Source organism: Hermetia illucens, chromosome 3, assembly GCF_905115235.1.
Source record: "Hermetia illucens chromosome 3, iHerIll2.2.curated.20191125, whole genome shotgun sequence".
NCBI classification, from domain to species: domain Eukaryota; kingdom Metazoa; phylum Arthropoda; class Insecta; order Diptera; family Stratiomyidae; genus Hermetia; species Hermetia illucens.
This window is the reverse complement of record NC_051851.1, coordinates 90,823,375-90,851,336: the sequence shown is the minus strand read 5'-3', so window position 1 is coordinate 90,851,336 and position 27,962 is coordinate 90,823,375. Positions and strand designations below refer to the sequence as shown.

Genomic DNA, 27,962 nt, shown 5'->3' with positions numbered 1-27,962 from the left:
AACAAATTATCTTGTGTAGTACTATTTTTATATTGCACTTTACAAATATAAACAAATTATCACTTAATCTACTGCGAGCGTATTCTTCTCTCTAAAATCCTGGATCCCAATTAGTCACTTGCGGTTCCATGTGTGTTGTATAACAAAGTAGAGTATCACCAGGTTGAGGAACAACTTTCACGTCTTTCAAACGAATCCCACATTCAACGTCTTTTTTTATGGAATCTACTTCATTTTTAAGATGGCGGATTGATTCAACTGGGCCTAAAAGATATTTTTTGTTTCGTATTATAAAAACCTGTTCAAATTTTATTCTGCTGGATTCGAAATAGAATAACAAATTTTTTAACTGGAAAAATATTAATCTATAGTAGCTACAAATTATAGAAAAATGTAAGCATTTATTATACTTATGAAAGCAATGTCTTGAACATACAAACACATGGAAAAGAGAACCCGTTTAAATAAAGAAATTCGAAGAGTTAAAATGAATAAATTTAGCGCAGTCACTCTTTTAGGGAAGCGGGAAGTGAAAGTAAGTTATTTGGACTCTTCTCTTTTTATTAACAAGATATTTGAAACAATTCAGTCATAGTCAAGTCGGAAATTAAGAATTCTGTTCTCCAGGCTTCATGCCAGGAAAACAGAGAGGCTTGTGTTTTTATTATGTAAAAATATTTCGATGAACAACGCTTCCACATATATGGAGCTTGCAGTTCAGCGTACAAGAATTTAGTATGTCCGATTATGTACTTATTTCGTGATAATTCTATATCTCAGAGTATAATAAATCTACACGAAATTGATAACCTACCTAGATGACCTGCTACAACTTTGTTAATAATAGTAGAATTTGCACTACCACCAATTCGATATCTCTAAAAGCTGTCTGGCGTTCTGGCCTACGCCATCGTCCCATCTCAAGCAGGGTCTGCCTCGTCTTTTTTTTCTACCTGGCTGGATTATCCTCATCCACACGGATTAAGTGACCCGTCCACCGCAACCTATTGAGCCGTATTTTATCCACAACCTGGCGGTCATGGTATCGTCCATAGATTTCGTCATTGTGTAGGCGACGGAAAGGGGTACACGATGGTTCCATCTTATAATACATAGCTCGCAGTGTATATATGTTAAATATACCCGATATTCAATTCGATGTGGTACTGACATTTTATCTCATAGAGAGTAGTAATTTGATGTGAAAGAAGCAACTTTGACCTAATATAACTTTGTTAATAATAGTGGTTACCCAACCGAAAAATTTTTAAAAAATTTGGTGGTCCATGCGCATGGTATCTAGGCTCCGAAATATTCTCCGGTACGATATCTGCTCAGATAGTTTCTAATAGCATGCTATTGTATTTTGAAAATTTACTGGAAACCAACTTAAGTTCATTCTAGGTCCGTTGCAGTAACATGTGTTTTAATGTGAAGCAATATTCTGGAAAGTTTGGTGGAAAACCTACTATTCTTAGCAAAACTATAATAGGTTAAAAATGCCATTATCGCGTTAAATTATTCCTCCGGCGATAAAATGTAACTATCACATCGAATTCAATATTGGGTATATTCAACGTATGTACAGTACGATTTATATATAAAAGGAAACATCGTGTACCCAAATATTCTTACATAAAAAATTAACAAACCTTTTTATACTTCAAGTACAAAGTTCCCGGCCTCTGACTTATTTCAACCGGTGGGGACCACAACTGAATTTCTGTTGAACTGATTGGGCTGAAATTTTTACACCACGATTATATTGGGTTGGGGAAAAAGTGATGTCGTATTTGTGGTCAAAATTTGACGCTTTATTGAACATACTTAGAATTATCCGATTTAAGTCAAATATGCGCCGTTTTGTTCGCAAATTTGTTTCCATTTAGAAGACAACTTCATTATCCTTATTTGCAAAAAACTCAGACAGCTAGTTTTCGCAAGCCTGCTCAATCGCCTGCTTCAAACAGTCGAGTTGCTCACAGTAGAGGACCAAATTGAGGCTCTGGCCATAGTTGAGCAGCTCATAGTGGATGATTTTCTTCCACCACCCCACACACAGCAAAACCTTCTTGGCCATCAATCCGGGCTTGGCGATAGGTTCGGCCGGCTCGCCGCGCTTCGACCACGATCTTTTTCGTTTGAGGTTGTCCTACGGGATCTACTTTTAATCACGTCACTATTCGCTTCAAAAATGGGTTGAATTCGTTCCGTTTCAGCAGTGCGTCGCAGGCGTTGATTCGGTCCAAGAGGTTTTTTTGTATCAATTCGTGTGGCACCAACATACTCAGTTTTTTTCAGAATCCAATCTTCTGCAAATATTTCCAAACGATTTTATGGTTTATACCCAGTTCCTGGCCAATCGAGCGAATGCTCACATGCCGGTCTACTTGGATGATTTCGACGATTTTATCGGTTTCTACAACGATTGGCCTACCAGTACGGAGTTTATCTTCGACATCCACTACACCAGAACGAAATCGATCAAACCAACGCTGTGCTGTGTGAATCGTTACAGTGTCGGGCCCATAAACTTCACAAATTTTTTCGGCCGCCTTCGTTGCATTTTACCTCTCAGGTAGTAAAAACGTAAAATATGACGAATTTCCTGCTTGGTGGACTCCATCTTTGACGCGCTATAACTTGAGACTGAAACGTACGATCACAACACTGTAGTACAGATTGTCGTCTTCAAATCGCCGTATAGTATGACCCGATGCGATAAGTACAACACAAGATATGTTTAATTGTCGCCATCAATTGACAAAATACGACATTTCTTTTTCCCCAACCCAATATATTTTTGTTAATAATTTCTTGTATTTATTCAGGATTTTCAATGGAAAATAGACATGATTTTTGAAGATTATCCCCTACAACTACGCCATTTTATTTCAGTAAAGTAAAATTATAATCGTGGTTGGGACGATTGAAAAATTTATACAGAATAAGATAACGTTTAAGTTAAGTTTTTAGATTCAGATTGCTACAAATGGAGATGTGCTTCTCACCAGCTCCTCATCTTTTTCTAGAGGAGCCCACTTTCACGCAGAAAAACAAATACAAACGATTAACAAATTCGTTAATATTTTCTATCACAATTCAAGACTCCAATAAAAACGTATGAAAAGATTACACTTTTCTGTAACAAAAAAAAAACTCAAAAACGGTTGCTATATCAAGGAAAGGAAACCTCCTTAAGTAGATAGATCGGGGAAATATGTATCAATCCTGTGTCCTTAAAACGTTTCTTCTGAATTAATGTTTGAAACGTGTTTCATAATGAAGTGAAGTGAATGAACATTTTTGAGCCTTGATCTGAAAGTACAAGTATGAAGTGACTTAGACAAAGAATTAACCGTGTCAGTGTGCACAATTAAATATTAAACCAAAAAACAAATGCTGTCAGTGGCGCGATGGGTACCTTTCAAGAAAACAGCAACAGCAACCAAGAATGGATCGTGAAACCAAGTTAAAGATACGATCCAAAAAGCGGCAACGCTCGGGCTCACCAAGCCAGGTAGACGATGCCCAAATGAGGAACCGTGAAAAGCAACGAGTCTACCATAAATTTTTCAACCATAAAGCGCTGGACAAATAGCAAATTTACAAGAATGCCAATCGGGAAACAAACAAAGCCAACGCTGTTACCCGAGCGGTCCATTAAAAGATCTTTACGATAAACTGGACACTCGAGACGGTGAGAGAGATCTGTATCGATTTCCCAATTTTCCAATGATATCTGACGAAGGTGCTGTTGTCGAAACTGAGGAAATAAATCGTTTTGTTGAGCACATTTTGGTTTGAATATAGTTTTATGGTAAATGCACGGAAAAATTTACCTCTGAAATCAAACGAGAAACAGGGGTTAAATATTTGGGGATTAAATTCCATAATTAGACAAAAAATCACTCTGGATGACACATGTCGAGAGCATACATATGGCCGAAAGCTACAAGAGCTTTAATGATCCGCAGGTCCATAGTAGCAAAAAATGGAGATGTTCTCCGAAAATACGACGTTAGATATATTCTGCAATAGTAAGGTCCATCTATCTATCATAATGAGAATTCTCACTGGCCACTGTCGGCTGAACTATCACCTAGGGAAGCTAGGGATATCTACGGATACTGCCTGCAGGTTTTGTGAGGAGTATGACGAAAACTCTATACACGTCCTGGGACAGTGTCCGGCACTTGTGCAAAGTAGGTCGAGGCATCTGGGAGAACACTTAATACCAGATGCAAAGTTGAAAGATCTGAAAGTAGGGAACATACTAAAGTTACTGACGGTTATATGCCTACTTGAGATACTATGACCAATAGGTACACTATAACCAGTAAAAGGGGCACAATAGTTCTTTGAGGACGGGGTGCGACTTTCCCTTAACAGAATAATAATAAGGTCTATCTAAGCAAATAGAACTGAACTCAGCGGCTTACAAACAGGGACTGTTGCGAAAACTACAAAGACTGGCTTGCCCGAGTATCAGCGAGGCAATGAAGACATGCCCAAAGGCATCCCTTGTGGTCCTGCTGTGATTAACTCCTCTCCATTTTCATTATAGATGCAGGTAAGGAGGGCGATCTTCAAAATGTATTGCTGCCTAAATCGAAGGAAGACCTTTAGGCGATATTACTGATACCATGGAATAGTACTATATGGCAATGGCGTTCTTTCGACAAGAGGTTTGAAATACGTTGGAGTAACAGGACAAGCTGGGAGAGCGTGGCAGTGACATGCAGCTTAAACCACAGCTGATCACCTGATACACCGACGGACCCCTCACAACAGGGCGAGGGCGCCGAGGTCATTCTTCCAAGGAAAACGTACTTTGATCCAATGAGTAAAACGGAAAACGTACTTTGATCCAATGAGGAGGAAATATACGCCATAAATGAATGTGCCTCCTCCAACATCCAAAGGAACTATAGAGAGTAGAACATACTATTCTAAGGGAAAGCGAAGCGACCATCAAGACATTTAGACCCCACCAGGTGAACTCTAAACTAGTATGAGAATAACTTATTAGATTGAATACACTCGACTCGCGTAATAAAATCGCGGATATTCGGGTTTCAGGCCACACTGCCAAGTAGTTTGAGGCACCTGGGAGAGTACCTAATATCAAATTGATTCATAAATTTACTGTGCAACGATCACTGTATGATCATACACCTATCAGAACTGCTTTCCTGAATTACATGACGTAGTTGATAAAAACGTTCAACATTGTTTTTAAGTAGACGTTCTTGTGAAACGAAAGCTTATTAAAATTGATTTAATGTCTGTCTGTCACGCCTGAATTACTCCTGCTGGCTGAACCAATTGTCACGAAATTTGGTTATAAAGTGTGGTCTGTGTAAAACGTCGTTATATGAACGGCGGGGTCCATGAGAGATTTTTGTTCTTTTTATTAGTTATTTGTATATGTATGTGCTAACTAAGTTTGTGTGGCGTTAGTACCAGTGGTATTTACTTTAAGTACATCATTTTCATTTTCATTTTATTTATTTCTAATTAGTGTCTTACATCTGATACATTTTGCTTAAAAGTAGCTTAGAATTAGCTTAGCTAGCTTAGAATTATTACAATGGGTGGCTATACATTGTTTGGCCTACCCTACCTTCTCTGTAATTAACTTTATTGTGTAAAAACAAACTGTAATTTACAACGTTCCTTGGCTTTGTATTTAATTAAAACATTACTTAACCTATTTTCAAAACTGCGTCCGCACTAATGACGCGAGAAGGTTTTGTTTTACTTACTTACATCTACCTTATTACTACTTACATTTACTTACATAAATACTTAATTCTACTATATACAATAGCACTTAATATTCATATAGTGCTTAGCCTCTTTGCACTCCTACCAGGCAAGGTGTATCGAAGAGGGACAGGATTATTGATTTTAGGTCAGGGTTCAGTATCTGGCACGGCCTAAGGAAAGTCGCTAGTGGGATTGTTTTGCCCTGCTCATGCAGTCTTCTAATTTTTGGGTTTGGATGGTTTTCAAGTTTATTGAAAAACCGCTCCGTAATGTTGAGAATATATTCTCTAATGGGGTCTATATTTGCTCGCCGGTATACTATGGCGTTCCTGCCGCACTTCTTAGTCTTCCAATTGTAAGACAATCCAGTGCAATGTCTTAATACACGGCGTTCGAAAGACATGCATTTATCCATGGCTTTCGAAGAGCAAGTGATCCACGAGGGGGCTCCGTAGCATATGATGGGCCTGATGAGAGTCTTATATAGGATCAGCTTAGTTTTGGTGCTTAGACCCACTTTTTTGCGAAGAAGAAAGTAGATCTTGCGCAATGCACCATTTGCTTTTCCAATGGCGAGTTTAACATGGTCGTTAAATCTTAGGAATTCGTTGAAATTGATTCCTAGATATTTGATCGATTTCGACCCTCTTACTATTGTATTCCCGATTTCCAGTTTCAGGCGTTTAGCCTTCCTGTGGATAGATCTAGATCCCGAGTATGTAGATTTCCTCCTGAAGATACAGACTTGTGTCTTGGTTGAGTTAATTTTAATACCCCAGCTCTGGTAGTAGTAGCAGAGGTCAACCAAGTAATCCTCTATATCGCTAACTGCCTTGTCTGGGCGAAAATTAGAGGAGTAGATGAGTGTGTCGTCGGCATACTGAATAAGCTCTGTACCGACCTCAGGGGAGGGAACATCAGCAGTGAAAATATTGTATAAAGTAGGACCAGAAATGGATCCCTGCGGCACCCCAGAAGTGACCGGCAAGAGATCGGAAATCTCATTTCCGACACTGACGTAAAAATGTCTATCCTCGAAAAAACTGATGGCAAGTCTGATAGTCGGGATTGGGAATTCGTATTTGATCAGTTTATAGATTAGCCCGTTTATCCAGACGGAATCAAAGGCCTTTTCTAAATCCAGAGCGCAAGCTACCGTGGGTTTGTTATTGACGTTAAGTCTGCTGGCCACAGTATCGTGGAGGTAGCTCAGGGCGTGCTGTGTTCCGTGTTTAGCACGGAAACCGAACTGATGGTCTGGAATAATGTTGTTAAGATTGCAGTGTTGGACCAGCCCTACGGTCCATGCTCTCTCAAAAAGCTTCCCCAGGTTAGATAGAAGTGAAACAGGTCTGAAATTACCAGGTTCACAAGAGACACCTCCTTTGCGAATGGCTATAATTTTGGCTATTTTCCAGGTGGATGGGAAGTAGCCATTATTAATGCAGTTATTAAAAACCGCAAGCAGGAACTTAATGGAGGCTACTGGAAGATTTTTTAAGACAAAATTCGTAATTCCATCTGGGCCTGCTGACTTTTTACCGTTAAGGTTATGGGTAATAGCAGTGAGTTGTGATAAACTCAGAAATTTGCTCGAATCAGTAGGCTTGTTGGAAGGGTTCTGGGCAGAAAAAGACGTGATTCTGTAGCAGTTCCTAGAAGTGAAATCTCTGACTGTTGAATCAACAGTCTTAGTGAGAGCCGTTCTGTTGCTCGGAGGTGTTGCGTTGAGCTGTCGCTCGAAGAATTCCCCAAGTGTTTTTGCTTTCTCAGCATCACTGCAGACTCGCACTTTGTTTTGGGTTAGAACAAAGTTGCGGGCTTTGTATTTCCCGGTTAGCCTGTTGATATTTTGGAACATATTAGCTCCAGGCTTAATGTCTGCAAGTTTGCGGGTCAATTCCTTGCTACGGAAGGTCGCCACCATACCACGGATTAGCGTACTGAGACAGTTAATCCGGGAGAGTAATGCTTTATATTTCGCATTTATTTTATTCCCGTACTCGTGAAATTTGCGCTTAAGATTACGCCTCCAAATCTGCCTAACTTTCAAGTGAAGCATTATCTCATGTGGAAGAGAATTGAATTCAAACTCATCGACTTTTATCAGCTTAGAGTTTCTGCGTGTAGCAGTGTCAATAACGTCAGACGCCAAGTTAATAGCCTCGTCGATTTCTTTGTCCGACAGATTGCGATTATTTGAGAGCTTTTTCAAGTTGAGTTTTGGTGCTAACTCAGCCCTGAATTTATCCCAGTCAGTGTGGGCGAAAGACCTAATTGTGGTCATTACTCTCTTTTGCAGAGAAAAAGGTGAGGACAGTTTGAGATTGACCGCGAAATGGTCGGACATGCCTGGTAAGGTATCACATGATATTACCTGAAAGCTTTGCTTCATTTCCATAGACAGAAGGAAGTAGTCTAATATAGATTGACTACTGGGCCTTGACGGAGAATTCGGCAAGATCATCACGAGATTGGTAGGCGAGAAAGGGTCGTGGATCCATTTGAGCAGGGTTTTCCCATTACAGTTAATGGCCGTGTTGCCCCAGTGAGTGTGCCTGGAGTTGAAGTCGCCTCCAAAGACAAGGTAATTAGATTTCAACTGGAGATCGCTCAAGACTTTTAAGTCATGGCCCAGTTCCTCATTTCTAGATTGGCACCTAATATAAACGGAGACAATGAGAATCCGTTTATTGCCAGCCATTTTAATGAAAGCCGCCGCGGCGGAACAGGTTAGCAGGTTGTCTATGGCGACTTCCTCGAATTCATAATCTTTTTTGATTAATAGGGCAGAGCCGGTGTTGTTATCGTCCCGGATGGTATTATATCCGGTGAAGTTCACGTTATGCCTGCTTTTAAGATGGGTCTCCGAAACGCAATAAATGTCTGCTTTCAGAGAGTCGATCAACACCTGGGCAGTGGTACGTTTGGCGTGAGATACAAGGGACGCGGAGTTAAAAGTAACGATACTTAGCTCCATAAATTAAGAATAAGTTTAATGGCAGCGAATTGCCGTTGTTCATTCGTGCTGGCTGAGGTGAGGGCTCCAACCAATTCACGGAATGCAGCCGGCTGGTTTGGGAGAGACTTTGTTGGAGGTGAAGGTGCAGGAGCCACGCGGGGCAGTGATTGTTTCATGGCTTCAGCGTAAGATATGCCTGGTTTGGCCAAACTTTGCGACAGATGTGCTACTGCCTGTTTGGTCTGCTGTGCTTCTTTAGATTTGCGGACTTTGGCAGCTTCTTTTCGGGCCAGCATATCTTTATATGCTGGGCAACCGCGGAAGCTGGCGGGATGTCCGACTTTGCCGCAGTTGCAGCATTGCGGCACCTCCGTTGAGGGGCGTGGGCAGTCGCCACGCGGATGTTTTGTGGTGCATTTAACGCACCGATGTACAATTGTACAATTTTGAGCAACGTGCCCAAAATTTTGACAATTGAAACATTGAATCTGTCCCAACGGTCTTATTTTTTCTAAGGAAACCTTCTGGTGTAGAATGTATTTCACCTTGAAGGCGTCGTTGAGCTCTTGAGAGGGCTCGAAGGTAACTATAAAAAGTCCCGATTGAGACTTCATTGGAAGAGAAGGATTCTCCTTATGTAGAGCTTTGTCCTGATTTGTCAGGAAGTTGGCTACAGACCGGATTTTGAGCTGCGGATGCTCAGCTTTGAGCTCCGCCAGAATTTCTACAGCATCGGTTTCCCGATGTAATCCTCGAATAATGAGGGACTGCGTCCTCAGGGATTGAGGGGTGCTAGTTGTGGCGTTTAAGCCTTGCTCTTTGATGAGAGCGAAGATTTTGCCGTGATCCTCGATGGATTCGGCGAAAATGAGGGTCTTATCCGCCCTCGTGTTCTTGAACGTTGCCTTTATCCCTTTTGCCTTAAGGGACTTTAGCAGAACAGGAACATTTAATGAATATCCGGTAATCACCGGTATCTTCTGCTTCTTTGGTTTCTGAGCGGGGGTTGGGATAATATTTGCCTGGGGAGTGCTTTCACTAATTTTAACACTTTTGGCACTAACCTTACTCCTTTTTGACTTACGTCTTGTGACGAAGTTGAATGGGTCTTCGTCCTCCGATGTTGCAACGGTGATGTTGTTCGTTACGGTTTTGTTGGCTCCAACGTTGTTCGCTTCAATGTTGCCGGCTACGATGTTGCTGGCTTCTAAGTTGGTCGGCTCTCCCGAGACATCTCCGGCGAAAGCAGACGCACATCCCACGATGTCGTCCACTTCAATGGGCTGTCCGGCTTGCAGGTTTTCCTTCTCCTGCCGTTTTTCCCGTTCTGCTCTGAGCTCTGCCCGGAGCTCCGCGATCTCCTCCTTCAGCATTTTGATTATCTCGAGCAGATTTGCTCGATTCTCGTCTCCGGGGCTCGGGCCCCCCTCTTCGTCAGAGGGGCCCCCTGTCTTCGCCCTCTTGGCGGACATTTTGTCCCCAAGCCCGTCCTGCGTGGATGTCAGGAATTCGGTTCACTAAAAGAAAACAGAAAAAAACAATCGCATGTAAATTATACTTTAATATACGGTGTCTCAATAATATTGAGATCCACTGTATATTGTTAACAGAACGATACTTCCTTTGTTTAATTGCTCTACAGAGCACTCCACTTAACACTTCCGTCACTTTTGTCACTTTTTAATTTTCGTTCCTAGAACACTTGAATTGCTCCGCAACACGTCCGTTCACTACGAGATCTCGAAGCGAACTGATTTAAGTACATCGATGTTCGCTTTTGTGCACGCAGTAAAGTGGAAATTCCTAAAGACGCGTTATACGTACATACGCATGTATGCATCAGAATGCCATAATGGGTAACGTTTGTTTATTTAGGATGAATGCAATATGTATGTTAGTTATGAGTGCACATATGTACATCTAGAGTTTAACAATTAACGAGGGAATATTTTGCATTTTAGCTATGTACGAATGGAAAACCCTACGTAGAGGGTTCCTCACATAAGATGAACACAAAACTCGCCATAAAATACTCCACTTTTCTCAAAGGAGACATCGTAATGGACATCGTAGCCGGAATTAAATATACACAAAACAAATGAAGTCGGCATCCGAAAAGAAATTTGGCGACTACTAGCCACCACAAAGCAAAGGCCATAAGGGAAAGAGTATCGTTTAATCACTAAAATGCCATTGAGGGGTTGCAGAAGGCAAAGAAAACGCAGTGGTCATCATGGAAAAAGAAACATACGACGACTTAGTACGGAAAAAGTTAGAAAAAGACTAGTTTCATATCATGACGGAAGACCCTCTGTCAGACTCCGTTAAAAGAGGGGAAAAGTCTCTGACAGAATGCAAATCCATCATTAAGAAAGCATCCGAACTGAGAATGCCTAGCAATCTCTACATAAAATCAAATGCCTCCCCAAAATACATAACGAAAATAACGAGGTCAAAGAGATAATACAAACAACGAATTCACCAACCCAAAATATTCTGAAGTGGCTCCTGGAAGAAGTCTAACAAGTAGGCCTAAAAATAGGAAAAAGGGCAATGGGAAACAGTGAAGATGGTACCATTTATAAAAATGTAGTTGACATCCAAAAAAATTTTTCAGTTTTCTCAATGAATTTTTGTTCTTAAATTAAGCATAGTAAATGTCACGTTTCTACTACTACGCGATTACTCACATGTCACGGATCGACACGACTACGCTAGCGTTAATTGACTTCTTTTAAACTCATCATCAGTTTGTATTTCGGGAACTAATTTTCTCCTTTATTAGTGTGCTGAAGAGAGCATCCGACCGATCTAGAATATTACGAAAACCCTAGAAGAAAGAGTGTATGCGACTTTTAGAGAACAAACTACCATTTCGACATAGAGGCAATCTATAAAGAGGAGCAAAGTATTCCTAATAGGATTCGACTCTGGCGAACTCCGCATTGTAGTTAAAATTCGATAGAGATTTTACTTCGATGGAGCATGTGACATTTTACGCCGCCATATGGGCGTTTGGCTTTTCTGCAATATCCTTTCCGCATTCTCCTGATACACTCCCCCCTCACGGTGTCGAAAGCTTATTAGAAACCGATGAAGAAGAGGGGAAGCGAGAATCTAACCTTCTTACAACCCTTCGAAGTTTGGTGGCTATCACTTTTTAAGAAGAATAAACAAGCAGCGTACAAAACTTTAAGAAATTGTCAGAATTTCCCAAAGTTCAATCGATAGAAAGTGAGAGAAATCAAAAGAAAACACTGACCTGGAATACTCAAACTAAAGTAAATTTTTAAAATATCATCAAAGTCAGATTGCCAGAAGAAAGAGGGGATGAACAATCTCAGGTACCTTCTTGTTACTTACTCGTAATATACAAGGCCTACAATGCTTACGTAATCCCGTAACCAAATGATTCTATCTCCACGTTTTTCTCTATTGGTGGATATTATTTAGTTTTGGTATCGCTTTAAGGGGGTCATCCCGTGTGAAGGCCTTTTTTTCGCTTTTTTTTAGAATTTTTTTGTGAAAAGCTGGATAAAGGTACAAATACGAATTTTTCACCATATGTTTATTAATATCACGAGGACTAATAATATCATCAATCTATTGATGTGTAAATATGTGTTCATGTACTTTCTTCTCCGACTGTGTATGAGCACGTGTTTGCTCATCTCTGGTGCGTGAACAATATTGTAGGAAGTGGGGAAACTTATGGTGTTGAAAAATGTATCTAAAAGGTACTAAATGGTGCTTTCTTATGAGCGTAATTAGGTTCAAGTGAAAAGAAACATTCGTCAACCCTGCTGTTGTATTTTGTGACATATTCATGTCTATCGTGTAATCTGACCACCAATATTATCGGTAAACTGTGAAAAATTGTTTTAGGAGAGGGGCGGTTAAATCACATTCACCTAAGCTTATATGGGACAATGCAATTAAAAGATCAAAACATTAACTCCACCATAATACAGATAACACAAGGAAAGCAATGATACTGAACATAACCAAGTGCAACAAAATCATTGACACAGAAAGAACAAGTCGGGAAACCGGAAGCTGGACGCTTCAGGTACGAAAGGTTTTGTGTATTTCTTAGTACGTAGCACGTAATATATGCATATATTATGTGAGAGTATCCAGTTTCGGATGATATTGACATTCATAGTCTTGAATTTGAAGCAACAACATTGATGTATTATAACTTTACTAGAATGGCCCCCTTAAAGAAATGATCACTTTCAACCCCCCGCATTCCTCACCTTTTTAACAAATGTCAAAACTAAGACCGACTAACTGAGACCTTTAATTTGATACCCCCCATGACTATATTTGATGAAAAAGAAATTTACCCCCTGGCCCCCCCCCCCCTTTAAATTCGATGTAAAAGGATGCAACTCACTGTATGCGTGAGGGTTCACAGTTCCCATCTTTCTACCAAATTTGTGTCAATCACTATAACCGTCTTCGAGAAAAATGCATGCGACGGACAGACAGACAGTAAACCGATTTTAATAAGGTTTTGTGTTTACAATTGCAGCTGTAAGGCAACGGTGAATCGAACTGCGGAAGCAATGAATCACATCGCTTTGAAGGCCCAATTTAATTGACTCTCGGTAGTATGCTTGAAAGTTGCATATACGTCACGATTTTTAAACAGCGCATTAGCTTACCTACAAAAGCCAAACTTTTGCTAGACCACAAAGCTAAATACCCACTACCGCACGCTCTTTCACAAAAGCAAACTGTTTTCCCGGAAGTAAACGCTTTTCTTCTGGCCGAGCGACTATGAAATTTTGCCACCCACAATACTCTGCGTATGCTTCAAAAGTGGACCTGTCCACACATGTCGGATGTCGCAACATCTCCTTCCAATGTCGTGGTGCTTTTGAACAAACTTCCAGCTTTCGCAGTGGGTCGTCCCACTTTATGCCCAACTTTGTGTTGAACTTGTTGTTGTACACACACTATCGCAATGCGAATACTAGTTGAGGCAGCCTCAGAAGCTATTGACGGCAGGAAAAGTGCAAATCGTGTCTGCCATCTGAGTGAGCAGACTTTATTAAAGAGGTGCTTCAAGTACCTCATGTTTGGACACTTCACAAAGGCATGCACCGGCGGAGGGGAGGAGGAAGACAATATTACTAGGGAATGCAATAAGGACCTCAAATGCCTATTGAAAAATTACATATGTTCAAATAAACCTGAATCACTGCAGGGTTACTCACGATTTCCTTGAGCAGATCACCGACGAGGCCTAGATGGAGGCTGCCATCTTAAGTGAATCATACAGAAACCTTCACCGGAGCGTATGGATCACAGAATCGACTGGTGGAGCCGCAATATGGGCTTGTGGTAGGTAAACTGCACAATGCATCATGAATCAGTCGGTCAGTGGCTTTGTGTAAATAAAAATAAGCGGCGTGTACGTGTGCAGCTGTTACGCGGCACAGAGTCTCACATTGCCTGAGTTTGAAGACTAGTTGGACAACCTTGTTCACAACGCAAGGGAACGGAGTTTCGGACAGCAATAGTTCGCAGGTAAAAATGTGACGAAGTTCATTAGAGGCTTTTGTTCAGTTAGAAATAGTTCTGTAAAACGAAGGTAATGTAAATACCTTACGGAAAGTAGGGTTTACTTCAATCATAGACATGATCTTTGTAATCCCTGCACTGACGCATTGTATGTCCAAATATGTTAGCGAGGATTACACCCACAGCGATCACACGGCAATTATTTTCGAATTATTGGCTGGTCATTAGCCTGATCGACAGAGGCACTGGATGAGCAAACTTTCATCGATGTGTGGCTAGACCAACCTACTAAGGTTCGCGGACCCAAGGAAAAGCTCTCCATGCGACAATGCATCTCTAAGGCATGTGACGTCTCCATGCCTAGGAGATGCACACTCCTAGTAAATAGCAAACTACTGGTGGAATATTGAATTGGCAAACCTTCGATCAACCCGCCACTGAGCCAGATGAATGGCTCAAAAGGCGGTAGGAGGATCGATCATATGCAAAAAGAGGAAACACACAGGGAAGTCCGAAAAATCTCAAGCTAGCCATCCAGCGGCGCAAAAGTGAATGCTTTAAAGAGCTCTGCTCGGAGGCAGATGGGTCGCCTATGGAGTTGTGTTGGGACGAATCAAAGGTCATTTCCGCAGATCATGTACCCTACACTCTTGTGGAAAATCATCCAGGGGTTATTCCCCCAGCAAAAGAAGGGCGCTGACACCTTTCAGAGATCTCTGAATGTGACGGTAATTCCGCCAGTCACCACTAATAAGCTATTCGAGATCTGCAGAAGAATAGGTGAACAAAGCTTCAGGCTTGGACGGAATACCGAATAGGACCCTTAAGCTCGGCGTGAAATCCAGACCGGAGATGGTCGCTGAGTTGTCCGAAGCTTGCATGTCTGAAGGGACATTTCCTACAGCATAGCAAATCTCCAGGTGAGCCCTCCACCTATAAATGCATATGGCTTCTAAACACTATGGGGAAAATGCTGGAGCAAATGATCTATTGCTGATTGCTCTCGGTTGTTGAGAGCCAAAGAGACTTTTCAGATCAAGAGTCTGGGCTCCATAAAGACCGAACAGCCATATCCATGCCATCAAAGCAATTCACGGAAAGGGTAGTACTAGCAAATATTGCGTGGTAGTAACACTGGCCGTGAAAAATACATGCAGTCAACTGGAGCTGTATATATCAGTTCCTGACGAAGATTAGTGTTCCCACCTATTTCGCTGCCATTGTATAGAGCTACTTACGAGAATGGACGCTCTGGTATGCCTAGGTGTAAATAGGATTAATTTAACGGTGGTTTTCAGTCAATTTCTAAAAGTTGGTAATATACTATTAGTAGGTTTATTTGAGCAGATATCGGAATGGAACATATTTTGAGACCTAGATTTCATATAAGTGCATCATCCTAATTTTTTTTGGGTCCTTGGGTTGAGCAGTTCCGAAAATGAGTTCTGTCTCATTTCAAGTGCGCACATTTTGATTCCTTACTCGGAATACCTTTACAGTAGACTCCTCGTCCTATTTTCACTAATGACTTATATGGTTCAATCTACCTATGTGTTTGAAATTATCAGCATTTTTAATTTAAACGAAATTCAGACAAACTGAAAACCCCGCGCCATATTATGTGACGTCACACCCTGAGCCGAGAAACTTTAGTAGTCCAGCAACTGGCAGTTACTCATAAAAGTATAAAACGATCAAAATTAATTTCCCGCCTGAAATGCCAAGGACGACGATGAAATATTATTTCGTGCTTTGCTGCCCAAATAACTCCACAAAAACCCCACCAAACCGTTTTTGGCTGTTCCGAAAGGAGATTTTCGGAAGAAGTGGATCGCCATCGTCCGGCGGAATCCAGTTTGAACACAGGTTTAAATTGTTAACTTCAATCTTAATTGATAATACACGATTGCGTTAGAATTTTGTGTCATTATTATTCAAATTCATCATGAGATACCGGCCCAAGTTTCGAATTCCGCTTAGTGCAATCCACTTTTTTGCGGCCTGTGAATCTTGCAGAAACATACATTTTATCGCTGTTCAGGTAATACTGTCAGAATTTGGTATAGCAGCTATATATAGCCTTTTACCATTACTGCCAAAACGTAAAGTAACTTGAAGGATTGTCCATTCACGCATAAATTTTCCACTTTCCTGTTAAAAACTGATTTACTTTGAAAGTAACAAGTAACAAACACTAAACCGGATGTCGTCACGTAATTAAGATTCAAATAGCTCGCTCGATGACGTCACCGCGTTTCCTTTTTCACATTCTGAGAATTCAACTTTTAAACCATTATAATTAACAAATGAGCGTTCCGAATGGGGTTTCTTAACGGTTATGGTAATTTGGCAGGTGAAATTACTACTTCGGCGAACGCGGGGAGTGTATTCATGTCAAAACTCACAGAATCGGAAAATACTAACCGAGACCGTTCGTTTGATGACAATGATGATATGACTATATTCGATGGAAAAAAATTTTACATCCCCCTTTTGCATGGCACTCACTATATGCGTGAGATTAAATAGTCCCCATATCTCCACTAAATTTCGTTCGGATCGGTTTTGCCGTTTTGGAGAAAAGTGCGTGATAGACAAACAGTGAATCGATTTTAATAAGGTTTTCTTTTACACAAAACCTTAAAACGGGTTCACCTAATAGCGGCGAATAGCAAGGGTGCTGGGGAGAAGAGGCTTGGTCATATTTTAATATTTCACTCAAATGCCAATTATGACGTCATTATCTTATTTGCATGGCTTAAAATGCAGCCAATTCGCGCAAAATTGCTCTTTGAACTGCTTTAGCTTCAATAGTCGCATTCTTATGAAACTGCAGTTATGTGGAGCATAAACCCAGGGCGAAAAGTTAGTAATATACTATTAGTAAGTTTATTTGGGCAGATATCCGAATGGGACATATTTTGAGGCATAGATTTCATATAAAGCGCATTGTTCTGAACTTTTCAGGTTTGTGGTTTGGGTAGTTTTCGAAAATTAGCACTGCCTCACTTTAATCTTGCACGTTTTTACCCCTCGCTCACTCATTTTACAATATACGTGAAAACTAGAATGTGCTTTTGAAAGTTCTACTACGAAACCTTTCAGTTGATACCCCACACTGGTGCGCTAGGTGAAAAAAATTTGTACATCCCCTAAATTTATATCAACTTTATACGATTTCATAGTCCCCATATGTCCACGAAAATCCGATGTGAAATCAATTTGCCTCATTAGTTTAACTAGCTGAGCTTGCAATGATGTTACTCGATTTTCAGGAATGAATGCATGTTAAGTTCGCAAAGACATAAAATAAGCTAGAGTTATATATTTCAATTACCGTCATAAAGAACTTCTCCATTGCGCAGTAAGCGGAAATTTGAGCTCTTCTTCAGGAGACCTTTCGTGCAGCGACAACCAGCGACAGGCACTTCTTTTCTACCCTCATTAATGAAAAATTGTTGTAGGACATTCGCTTCGCCGACGACGTCTTCAACTTCCACCGATGGCAGTTTCTTACTTATCTCCTCCTTCAGATCGTCGATTAGCCGATAAATAATGTTAAACTCTCTAATTGTAACATGCTTTGGTGGCTTTGCAGGCGCGTTGACAGAAAATGCATATATAATGGCCTTAAAAGTACGCGCCAGTTCTAAATCACCTTCAGTGATATCACCTACTCCATAGTGAACAATATTTAGACGACATTTATCATGTTCGTTGTAGCTATCGAATACATCCAAAATTGCTTCAACGGATCCATGTACATCTCCTTTTAGAATTAAATTGACTCGGGGAGTTGGGTCATCCTCGTAGAGTTTCTGGCGTGGACCATCAGGACGCATCTTAAATCGACCAGCCAATCTGCGTGCCTCGCGCGCGGCAATGTATTTTTCTAAATGTTCTTGTTCTTTCTTTAGTATAGCCTCTTGGTCTTTCTCCGCCTTTTCTTTCTGTGCAGCATTTTCGCGCCATCGTATTACAGAATGAGCTTTTTTCTGGGGATTAAGTATGGTCATTTAAAGGGTGATTATATTGAACTAGCTAGTAGGGTCTCTTACCTCTGATTCAACTTCCAGAATTATATCTCCTGCTAATGGTAGTTCTCGCCACCCCAAAATCTCAATTGGGGTCCCTGGTGTTGCATCATCTACGGGATTTCCCACGTGATCAAACAAGGCTCTAACTTTTGCCCAAGCTTGACCACTTACTAGAATACTACCTTTTCGAAGTGTACCTCTAGTCACTATCGCAGTGGAAAGCTTTCTTAAAATACAAGATTCATGCTTATCGTTGCTCAATAATAAAAGCTGGTTAGTTACCCCCGCCGCTTATCATTTTTCGATTCGACAACAACACCTTCTACCAGCCCAGAGTATTCTGATTTTAAGCTCATCAAAGTGGCTTGTGTGACAATAGCCTCAGCCAACTCTTTTAAGTTCGTACCTTTCAATGCTGAAATGTTTACCACTTGTGTTTCACCACCATGTCCTTCCAGTGCAAGACCCATTTGCATTAATTCCTTTTTGGCGCGCTCCTGCAATAATGGTTAAATGCAGATAACACCGTTGTATAGAATTTTCTATAATAGCAATCACGTGTCGCGTTATTTCACCAAGTATCGATGTTTAAAAACAAAAATCTGCAAAACAGTCGGCAGGCTAACAATTACATAACTTACCACATCAGCTTCCGGTTTATCCACTTTATTAATTGCCACTATGACTGGAACTGAACAGACACAAACAGTTAGAATTATAAGCAATATGTTATTATCTAGGAAAATTCTCACCATTTGCATCTTGTGCCAATTTTATGACTTCCCGGGTTTGGGCCATAACACCGTCGTCAGCAGCAACCACCAGAACAATAATATCGGTAAGATTGGCTCCACGAGATCTCATTGCACTAAAAGCTGCATGTCCAGGTGTATCTAGGAAAGTGACAGTCTCGCCACTACTCAGGGTCACGGTAAAGGCACCAATATGCTGAGTTATCCCGCCTGCTTCGCCTGCAGCTACAGAAGCACCTCTTAATGAATCTAAAAGTGTGGTTTTTCCATGATCAACATGCCCCATAACAGTGACAACTGGTGGACGTGGTTTTAAATTTTCCGGAGGAGCTGGCGGTCGAGGTACGACATCGCGATCTTTCTCTTCATGAATTTCTTTATCTGGAGCCGCAACAATTCGACTTTTCATTCCACATTTTGTTACGATTTCGCGAATAACTTTCACATCTTCAAGACGAGCTGATGGGTCAATATCATCCGCGTCTTTCACATACAGCATCACCTCCTGAATGTCCTCTGAAGCGAAAATTGGCATACATATGTACAATGACAGACGTATCCAGAGATTTTTACAAGCATTTTATATTAACTTCAATAAATAATGAAAAGTGTATTTAGCCTGCATCTCTTATAAAAATGAAACTCTTTCTAAAATTGAATCACCGAGTAAACTAGAAATTGTATTCCATACGTTGACAAGACGCTGACCAGTCGGCAAATTCATAAAAATACGAACTGTAAGGCAAAGCAATGGAGTTTTTGCTCTACCTCAATGGGTAACCTATCAACATCCGCTTTGTCGTCACCAAGTCTGGGGGTATTTGGCCCGTACTCTGGTCAAATTCTTCATTTGTTATTGTTTCAGGCCACAATTCCGCGATGGCACGACGTAAACATGAATTGATGAAAACTTGGAGCTTCCGAGTAACAATGGTTGTCGCTTTCCCATTACTACTCTCATATAGCAGTACAGTTGACGCGGAACAGCACAACAATTGTTCAAAGCCTTCAATGTTTTGCCCACTATATCTAATGTGTACCCCTCCTATACCTGCGTCCTAGGTAGTAGCTTCAGTGGAGAGCGAACTGCTAATGATCGATACACGTCGGGACACACTCAGCCCCTACAGCTGTCGGAAACTCCTTGCCGACGTCAATGAATTGATGTGAGCCTATCTCTGCCGAGGTGATAGTTGTGGCGTCCATCAGGAGCCAGCCCCTTCGAAACCGTGGTCGGGTAGTTTATATTGAACCGGTATTAGTACACCGCGTTGTTCTGGGGGAGCGCTGATCCGTCTATGAGTTCCGGGATCAGCTAAATGTAGGTTAGACCCTCAGCAAAGGTATGAAAACAGGCTAATTGTATTTCCTTCTACAGGTTGACATAAAGAGTAACAGAAGATGGGCGAAAAGCAGAAAGAACAGCGCCCTTAAGAGCACCGTAAGGCGTCAAACGGATCATAGATAGTCTGACGTAAAACTTGAAAAGCTCAAGGAGGAAGGCGGAAGGAAGGACTTCACCCGTGTAATCTACAGGACTCGAAAGAGGGACAGAAGGCAATAACACGCCGCGCCGTCAGAAAGCTCCAAGCGGAAAGATGGCGAGATGAAGAACTAGATCCCCACCTCTGCTTGCTAGGCCGACGGAAGGCAAAACCTCTCTTTAAGTCCTCATCGAAATCTGCTAAAGGATCAAACCTGAGGACAGCGGACCAGAAGTGTCTTTCTATAGGAAAATGAAGAACAAACAAAAATACGTTCTGCAAAACGGTCAAAGTGTCCGGATGGCTGAGTGGTTAGAGCACAAGGCTGTCGTACGGAAGATCGCGGTTCAAATCTCACTGGTGGCAGTGGAATTTGTATCGTGATTTGACGTCGGATACCAGTCGACTCAGCTGTGAATGAGTACCTGAGTCAAATCAGGGTAATAATCTCGGGCGAGCGCAATGCTGACCACATTGCCTCCCACAGTGGACTGTGGTGTACCGTTACGGTCTTGAATGAAGTGCTCTAACACACTTCAAGGCCCTGATCCAACATGGATTGTTGCGCCAACGATTATTATTATTATTAAAACGGTCAAATCTTTGTTTTTAAGCCTGGAACCCACGTGCTCTTTGGAAATGCGAGATCTTTACTGCCGAAGTACAATAGAAGAGGCCACCAAGTGCGGATGTCCGGAGGTAACCAATGCCTAGTTTGGTATCACATCTTGTGAACTTTTGAGGCCACAAACTTGCTGTGGTGAAAGTTGTCGAGCAGTACGCGGTGAAAATCCTACAGCGGGAAAATCAGAATTGGTTAGGTAGTTTTGTACGATATGAATTCAGGTCGCCAGTACCAAATGTTATAGATCTTTAGATTATGAACACACGTCTGCACCCTGTTGCGGACCTGACAAGAGGCCAGCATGGCGTAGATGCACCCAGGTAGATCATGAAGCGAACACCTGCAACCAAAAGGAGGCTTGCCTTCTATGCAGGGATTATGGCGCATCTGATGAGAGTACATACCACGGGTCTGGGACGATGTCCGATGCTCAGAGCAGGACTGTAAAGAGCTGTTCGTCAAGTGTCGGTCAGTTGAAACCCAAGCGGCCTTATGGCAAACTCTATGCTCGAACAATGTAGGGGGAGTGCAACACTGTGTGCATAAACGCATTCACCTACCCTACCCCAAAAAAAGTCTTCAATCTCCAGCTTATATCTCTGAGATTCTCACTAGAGTTGGAGAAAGCCAGTAATAAAGTTTCGAAATTTGCAGGTTGCTAGCCCACAAATTTCTACTTTTCTTTTTTAGTCGACTTTGCTACAAACAGGGAAGACTGACTGGATCCATAAACCCTAACTTACCGGGTTAATTGTATTGCATGTACGGTATCCCACCGACACTTTTAAGATAGATGCTAAAGAAGGCTTAGAGTTGTCAGGTCACAGTGGCAATCATTTTCCATGTACTGTATAATATTGATATAAAAGTAGAGAAAGAACGCTGGCGCGAAGCAACCACAACTTGATGTCGATGTTGAGGAAAAGAGGAAGAGCTGCTATACTACCTTCTGGGCATTTCAAGTCACCTGGCTTGATGGCATTTATCTAGTGATGCTTAAGGAGGATATAGAATACCTAAAGTAACATCTGAGAAATTTTCTGACGAATCTTGCTCTGGCAGAAGGTTAGATTTAACCAAAGGATTGGTTAGGTCCATACCAATGTCTGGGATGGATAATTATTTAAACTTAAAGAACATCAGGCAAATTAGCTTAACATCATTCTTGTTGAAATGTCTGGAGAAACTGGTTGAGCGTCACATTCGGAAAAAGGCGATAAGGTCGTCGCTACACACATGTGGACTACCCCTCCCGCGTCCGCTTTCTGAACCTTCCCTTCCTATAACAGCGTAGATGCTATCTGGATCCATGCACATTCTTTAAACTTTCCTCGGGTCTGACGGACTGCTCCGCCGCTGACGAGATCACCTGCCGCCCTGCGTCTTATAACACACGTAGCACAGACATTTTCAACGTGCCCTTCGCAGAGCTCGAAGTCTACTTTCATTCCCCGATTCCTAGGCTTCGCCGAAATTATAATACAGCTTGGTCCTTTTAACTTCCCTATTTTAAGTAATTTTAAACGTAGGATACGTTTTTGGATTTCTCCTCTTCCTGAGGACAATAATTAATTGGAATTTACTGTTTATTGTCCGTTAAATTAAATAAATAAATAAATATATTGACTCTACTGCATAGGGAACGGCAGATGCATTTCCTGTTGACGTTGATGAAAGTTTCTTTAGAAGTCAACGGAACGAAAAAATAAGTCGACACAATAATTCGCAGGTTGTTGAGGAGGTCAATACAGGAAAATTAGGAGCAGAAATCCGCCTGCTCTCCGTCAATCAAATTTGCGAAGTGTTGTTTGATGTGTTCCAGTATTTTTTTAGCTATTATTTTTGAAAAATGTACAAAACCATAAAAAGTAGCCCGCCCATTGCCCTCTAGGTTCCTATGACCGAGAATCCAGAGGGTGACGTTAAACGTGCCGCCTAGACTTTTTACTGCACTGCCTATTAAGCTTCGTTTTATTGCACTTTTTCTCGAAGCATCATAAAATAGAGCATCAGTTCCGTTTTGGACACGCTCCTCCCATGATGTCACTTATTATCGAGGGAAGCATCCCTAACACTAATATCACGAAATCATCGGCATACGCCACCATCTTCACCGCGCCCCTTTCCATTTATAAAATAAAATTTCGTCCATCACTATTAACCAGAGCACCAGAGAAATGTCGCCACCCTGGGGCGTGCCTCTGTTCACAGCTCTGGTCAAGTGGCTACCTCCCAGATCCAACTGGATTATCCTGGTTCTTAGCATGATATTATCCAACGCATAAGATACCCCCTCCAATTCAATACTGGTCAAGGTTTCTCGAGGGCGTTGGTACTAACTACTACTATATCCAGGAAGGCCGGTGGTATTCCAGCAGAGGTATACAAACTGGTATTCCAACACCGGCCAGTCCTACTGCTCGGCACATTCAACGCTTGCCTGAAAGAGGGCACTTTCCCTCCTCGTTGGAAGGTGGTGAGGCTTGTGCTGATCCACAAAGGGAAAGGCGAATTTCCGAGTTGCCGTCTTCACAGCTCAATATGTATTTTTGACACTGCTGGAAAATTGCTCGAAAAGCCCAATAGAAGTAGACACGCTGAAGCGATTCGCCCTGCCGGAGATTTATCTCCCCGGCAGTTTGGTTTTAGAGCAGGGAGACCCACAATCGATGCTGTCATGCAAGTCGTGGATGCCGTTCGACGAGCTGAGGCACATAGCCGCCGAACTCGACGGTTGGTGGTTCTCGTAACGCTTGACGTCAGACGGAAAGACATTCTAGGCACACTAGACAATACTTTCCACGTACCGAACTATTTCTTACGAATATTGAGGGACTTACTGAGGAACCGCTCCCAACTCTATGAAACACTAGAGAGTCAGAGGAGGATGGAGGACACGTCGGGGGTAGCACAGGGATCCATCCTAGGGCCGGACCTCTGGAACGCTACCTATGATAGTCTACTTAAACTCGACTTGCCAGAAGAGTCGCGCCTGGTCGGTTGTGCAGATGATGTCGCGGCGCTTGGTGCTGGACGCACTGTGGAACAGGCGCAAAGCAGACTCGGCATATTGATGCGACGTGTAAGCGAATGGATGACTACCCATGGTTTCAACCTTGCACTGGAAAAAACCAAAGTAGTCTTCCTGACTAAAAAAAATTCCGACCCTGGGTCCTATATCGGCGAGTCGATAATAGAATTAAAACCGGCGGTACCCTTACCTCGGGCTAACCCTTGACTCAAACATGAGCTTTTTTCAGCAAATCAAAGCAGCAACGAACAAGGTCGCAGCTGGAATTTCGGCGTTAAGTAGGCTAATGGCAAATATTGGGGGTCCTAAGTCTAGCAGGCGACGTCTCCTGATGAGTTCAACGCAGTCTGTCCTGCTCTACGGCGCAGATGTATGGGCTGACGCTCTTGACAAGGAGATATGTCGTAAGCGTCTCGCGCAAGTGCAGAGATGCGAAGCTTTGCGGGTGGCGTCTGCGTACCACAATGTCTCTGAACCGACCGTGATGGTGATCACGGGAGTGAGCCCCGTTGCCCTTCTTGCTGAGGAGCGTGAAGCCATATACAAGCGCAAGGGAGATAAGCCAAGGGAGGTTGTTGCTCATGAAGAACGGCAACGAACTCTAGACGAGTGGCAGCTCTCTTGGCAAAATGAAACTAGAGGCAGATGGACTGCGCGGCTCATCGGCAACTTAGGTGTGTGGCTGAACCGGAAGCATGGTGAGACTGACTATTTCCTTACCCAATTTTTAAGGGGGCATAAAGAATATCAGTCTTTCCGGCACAAGATTGGAAAGGCGCCATCTCCGGATTGTGTGTTTTGCAATGGAGTTGTGGAGGACGCCCATCACACATTTTTTCTTGTGGAAGGTGGGATGGGATTCGTCAGCAGCTCTATTTAAAACACAGAGGATCTCTCTTCAGACACATTGTCAAAGAGATGCTGAGGAATGCTGACAGGTGGAGCCGTGCTACCCATTACGTTCAGGTCCTGCTCGTTGCTAAAAAGATAGAGCTCGACCGGTCAAGGAGCCGGATGGCAAGAGTTTCCTTGAACTGACAGTTCTCTTCCTCCTCTCCCCTACCGCTAGGAGGGAGAATTCGAGGAGGCCCGAAGTAATGTGACAAACGCTTCCAGGCTAGCTCTCTGACAATGGGAAAGTGTTTAGTTGGTAGTCCGATGACGTACCGAACCGTGAATCTTACTAAGCCTTGCAAATTCACTAGTGCTTTCAATGTTCCGATAATAGTCTAGCCAGTACCGCCCCTTAACAGTTTTGATGACCGGCTTGGTACTTCTTCAGACGGTTCTTGTATGGCTGTCAATATTTGTGACTGTAGCAAATTATCTCCCTGGTCATCTTCGAGACTTTGTCACCAGTTCGCCTGTGGAGCCAATCTTACCAATTTAATCGTCGGAGAATTTGTTCTTGATATCTTGACAAAACTTCCCCAACTCGATAATCCTGGGGTCTCGGAAAGGTTTGGAGATCACTGTGGCGGGATGTAGACTGAAAAAAATCCAACTATGACCTAAGAAGGATCTATGCCCAGACACTCCCCAGTTCTCCACCCTGAAACTCATTGCTGGTTAGCAGGGTGATATCAAAGACCCCTCTCTAACCGCCACAGTTCTGCGAGCTGGGAAAATGGAAGGTTGGTGTACTGCTCCTGTTACACCTGTCCTGGAGAATATTGTTAAATCGCGATGGGTGAATGCATTCATCGATCTACACAAAGAGGAAAATCCCCATCCAACTCATCCAGTTCCGGATCCCAAGGTGGAGCGGGTATAGCAATCCAACTAGTGTTACGGAGTTAGTAGGATTCAGCGATGCTTCTGATGATGCAGTAATTTACAGTCGGGTCAAAGCCAGCGGGGAATATATCGTAAGATTGATTGCAGCCAACGGGCGGGTCACCGAATCTCAGGCCGCACCAAGAGTCCCGGACCTACACTATTCCCAAATTAAACTAGAGAACGTGATATTGTTGACAGAATTATGTCGGGATGTGAAGAGGAGCTCGAGAACCATCCCCACAAAGTTGTTTGTTTATACAGATTCAGAAGTAGCTCTCGCGTGTTTTCGGAGCCAGAAGAAATTCGAGAACAAAGTGGTGAAACGTAGGGTCTGGTCTATCCGCAAAATGCAAACCCTCTCCCAAATTCACCATGCGAGGTCAAAATAGAAGTCAGCGGACTGGGCCTCTAGAGAAGATGCCATTGAATGACCATTGCAGGATAAGGCTTTTTATGACACTAATTCGGGAAAGATTTCATATTCCGGCGTTACAAAAACGGGTAAGGAAGCGAATCAGTGAAAGAATTAGATGCATCAGATTTAGAGAGCTGAAAAGTAATTGAGTTCGGAAGTAGCTGAAATAGTTCACTAGAATCGAAGGTTAGTGTGTAAGTGGAATATATAGTTAGAGTTGTGAAGTTAAATTACAAGTTCTAGAAAACAAACGTGTTCAATGGTTTAATTTTCCTGAATGGCAGATTTATGGAAAGAACGCAGGTAAAACCTTATATTCTTTTCAGCCTTTCCTTCGGAACGACGACTGTAGCGATAAAACCAACGGCCCTTGAAAGTGCGTGTCCCAGGATCCAACAAGGCGAATTTAAGTAGAGCCAGCGCATTTCCGAAAAGATTTTGTTTATTGGTAAAGTTGGTCTGATATGGACGAAAGGAATTTAACGTTTTGCTTAGAATTGGGTACCAATGGAAGGCAGAAATTTGATTTACAATAAATTGAAAACCAGAGGGATGCGTGATTACGGAAGTTCGAGTCGTAATCAAAGAAACCGCATTATCATCAAACTTATGGTATTCTAATAAAGTAACGGCCGACAACGGGAAAGGATTTAATGTACTTCCCGGATTTGTTAATAAAAACAATTTTCCTCTAAACTCACCCAGTGGTCGTTGCACAGCATCCGCAAGTTCTTTTACCGTTATGTTCCTCCAAATATCAACAACTCCATGGACTGTGGGCTTGTTGGAAGTCTTTTTCGGCGAGTATTCGATTATCCTCGGAGATTTCTGCAATCAACATAGATAATGATCGGAACTGAAATGCTTCCAATTGAATTATTGCAACTAACCCTTTCCTCGGCAGTTTTCCTTCTTTTGAAAAGAAGTTCACTCGTTGTAAGACTGCGGACAAAGTGCCCCCGGAGCCATACATCCTGAATTCCTACTCCCCGAAGGAATACACTGGAGCCGGTACTAAAAAGAGGTTAGAGATGAGAATTTACTTTCGAAAATGTTGCACGAAAGACAAAAAGGTTTAATTTGGATTCAGCCGGCAATAGGAAATGCTCTTGCAGGCTGAACAGAAGATGAAAAGGAAGCAGTTACCAAAGGCGGAGAAATCGGCGCGAAACGAACGACATATTTACAACAAAACAATCATTTGAATCAGCTGTGGCCAGCGACTGTCTAGTTAAGTACAGAGCATGAACTGGTTTTTGGGATTTCAAAGACAGATGCCGCCATGAGCACACAGACTGTGTCTATGCTGGCAATAATGGGAAAATTGATCCCGACTAGTGAATGACAGCACAATTGGGACAACCTAGCACGCACCTAAACCATTGCCATTGGTGCGACTCCTGGGAGAGGGTTAAGGGGATATCCTTCAACTTCTGCACCCAAGTGTATTGGGTGTGTGGAAATTGTGGGATATTAAGCCTAAATGAAGATTTCAGAATGCTCTGTTTTGGAATTACGGTTCCATAATTATGAAAGCAGCATTTAGACTTTCGATGCTTTTCTGGGGAGGGAA

General features: G+C 42.2%; 1 protein-coding gene across 1 annotated transcript; it reads right to left on the bottom strand.

The window, feature by feature from the left end:
• Window positions 1–6: 6 nt before the first annotated feature.
• On the bottom strand, window positions 7–27,619 carry LOC119652747 (translation initiation factor IF-2, mitochondrial). Its single transcript, XM_038057046.1, has 9 exons — window positions 27,536–27,619; window positions 27,280–27,403; window positions 27,091–27,217; window positions 19,056–19,571; window positions 18,945–18,994; window positions 18,586–18,800; window positions 18,325–18,529; window positions 17,604–18,261; window positions 7–264 (listed from the first exon to the last, which is right to left on the bottom strand). Exons 1-9 carry the CDS (start codon window positions 27,568–27,570, stop codon window positions 92–94), a joined length of 2,103 nt encoding a protein of 700 aa, XP_037912974.1. The 5' UTR covers window positions 27,571–27,619; the 3' UTR covers window positions 7–91.
• Window positions 27,620–27,962: the final 343 nt, after the last annotated feature.

What these genes read in the sequence shown, in the direction of transcription:
- LOC119652747 (XM_038057046.1), bottom strand. Translation starts at nt 27,570, where the DNA reads ATGTCGTTCGTTTCGCGCCGATTTCTCCGCCTTTG. An exon ending in TGCTGTGCAACGACCACTGG is followed by an intron (nt 19,572 to 27,090) that starts GTGAGTTTAGAG and finishes TTTTCGCTTCAG; the next exon opens with AGGACATTCAGGAGGTGATG. An exon ending in TTCTGGAAGTTGAATCAGAG is followed by an intron (nt 18,262 to 18,324) that starts GTAAGAGACCCT and finishes CTTAATCCCCAG; the next exon opens with AAAAAAGCTCATTCTGTAAT.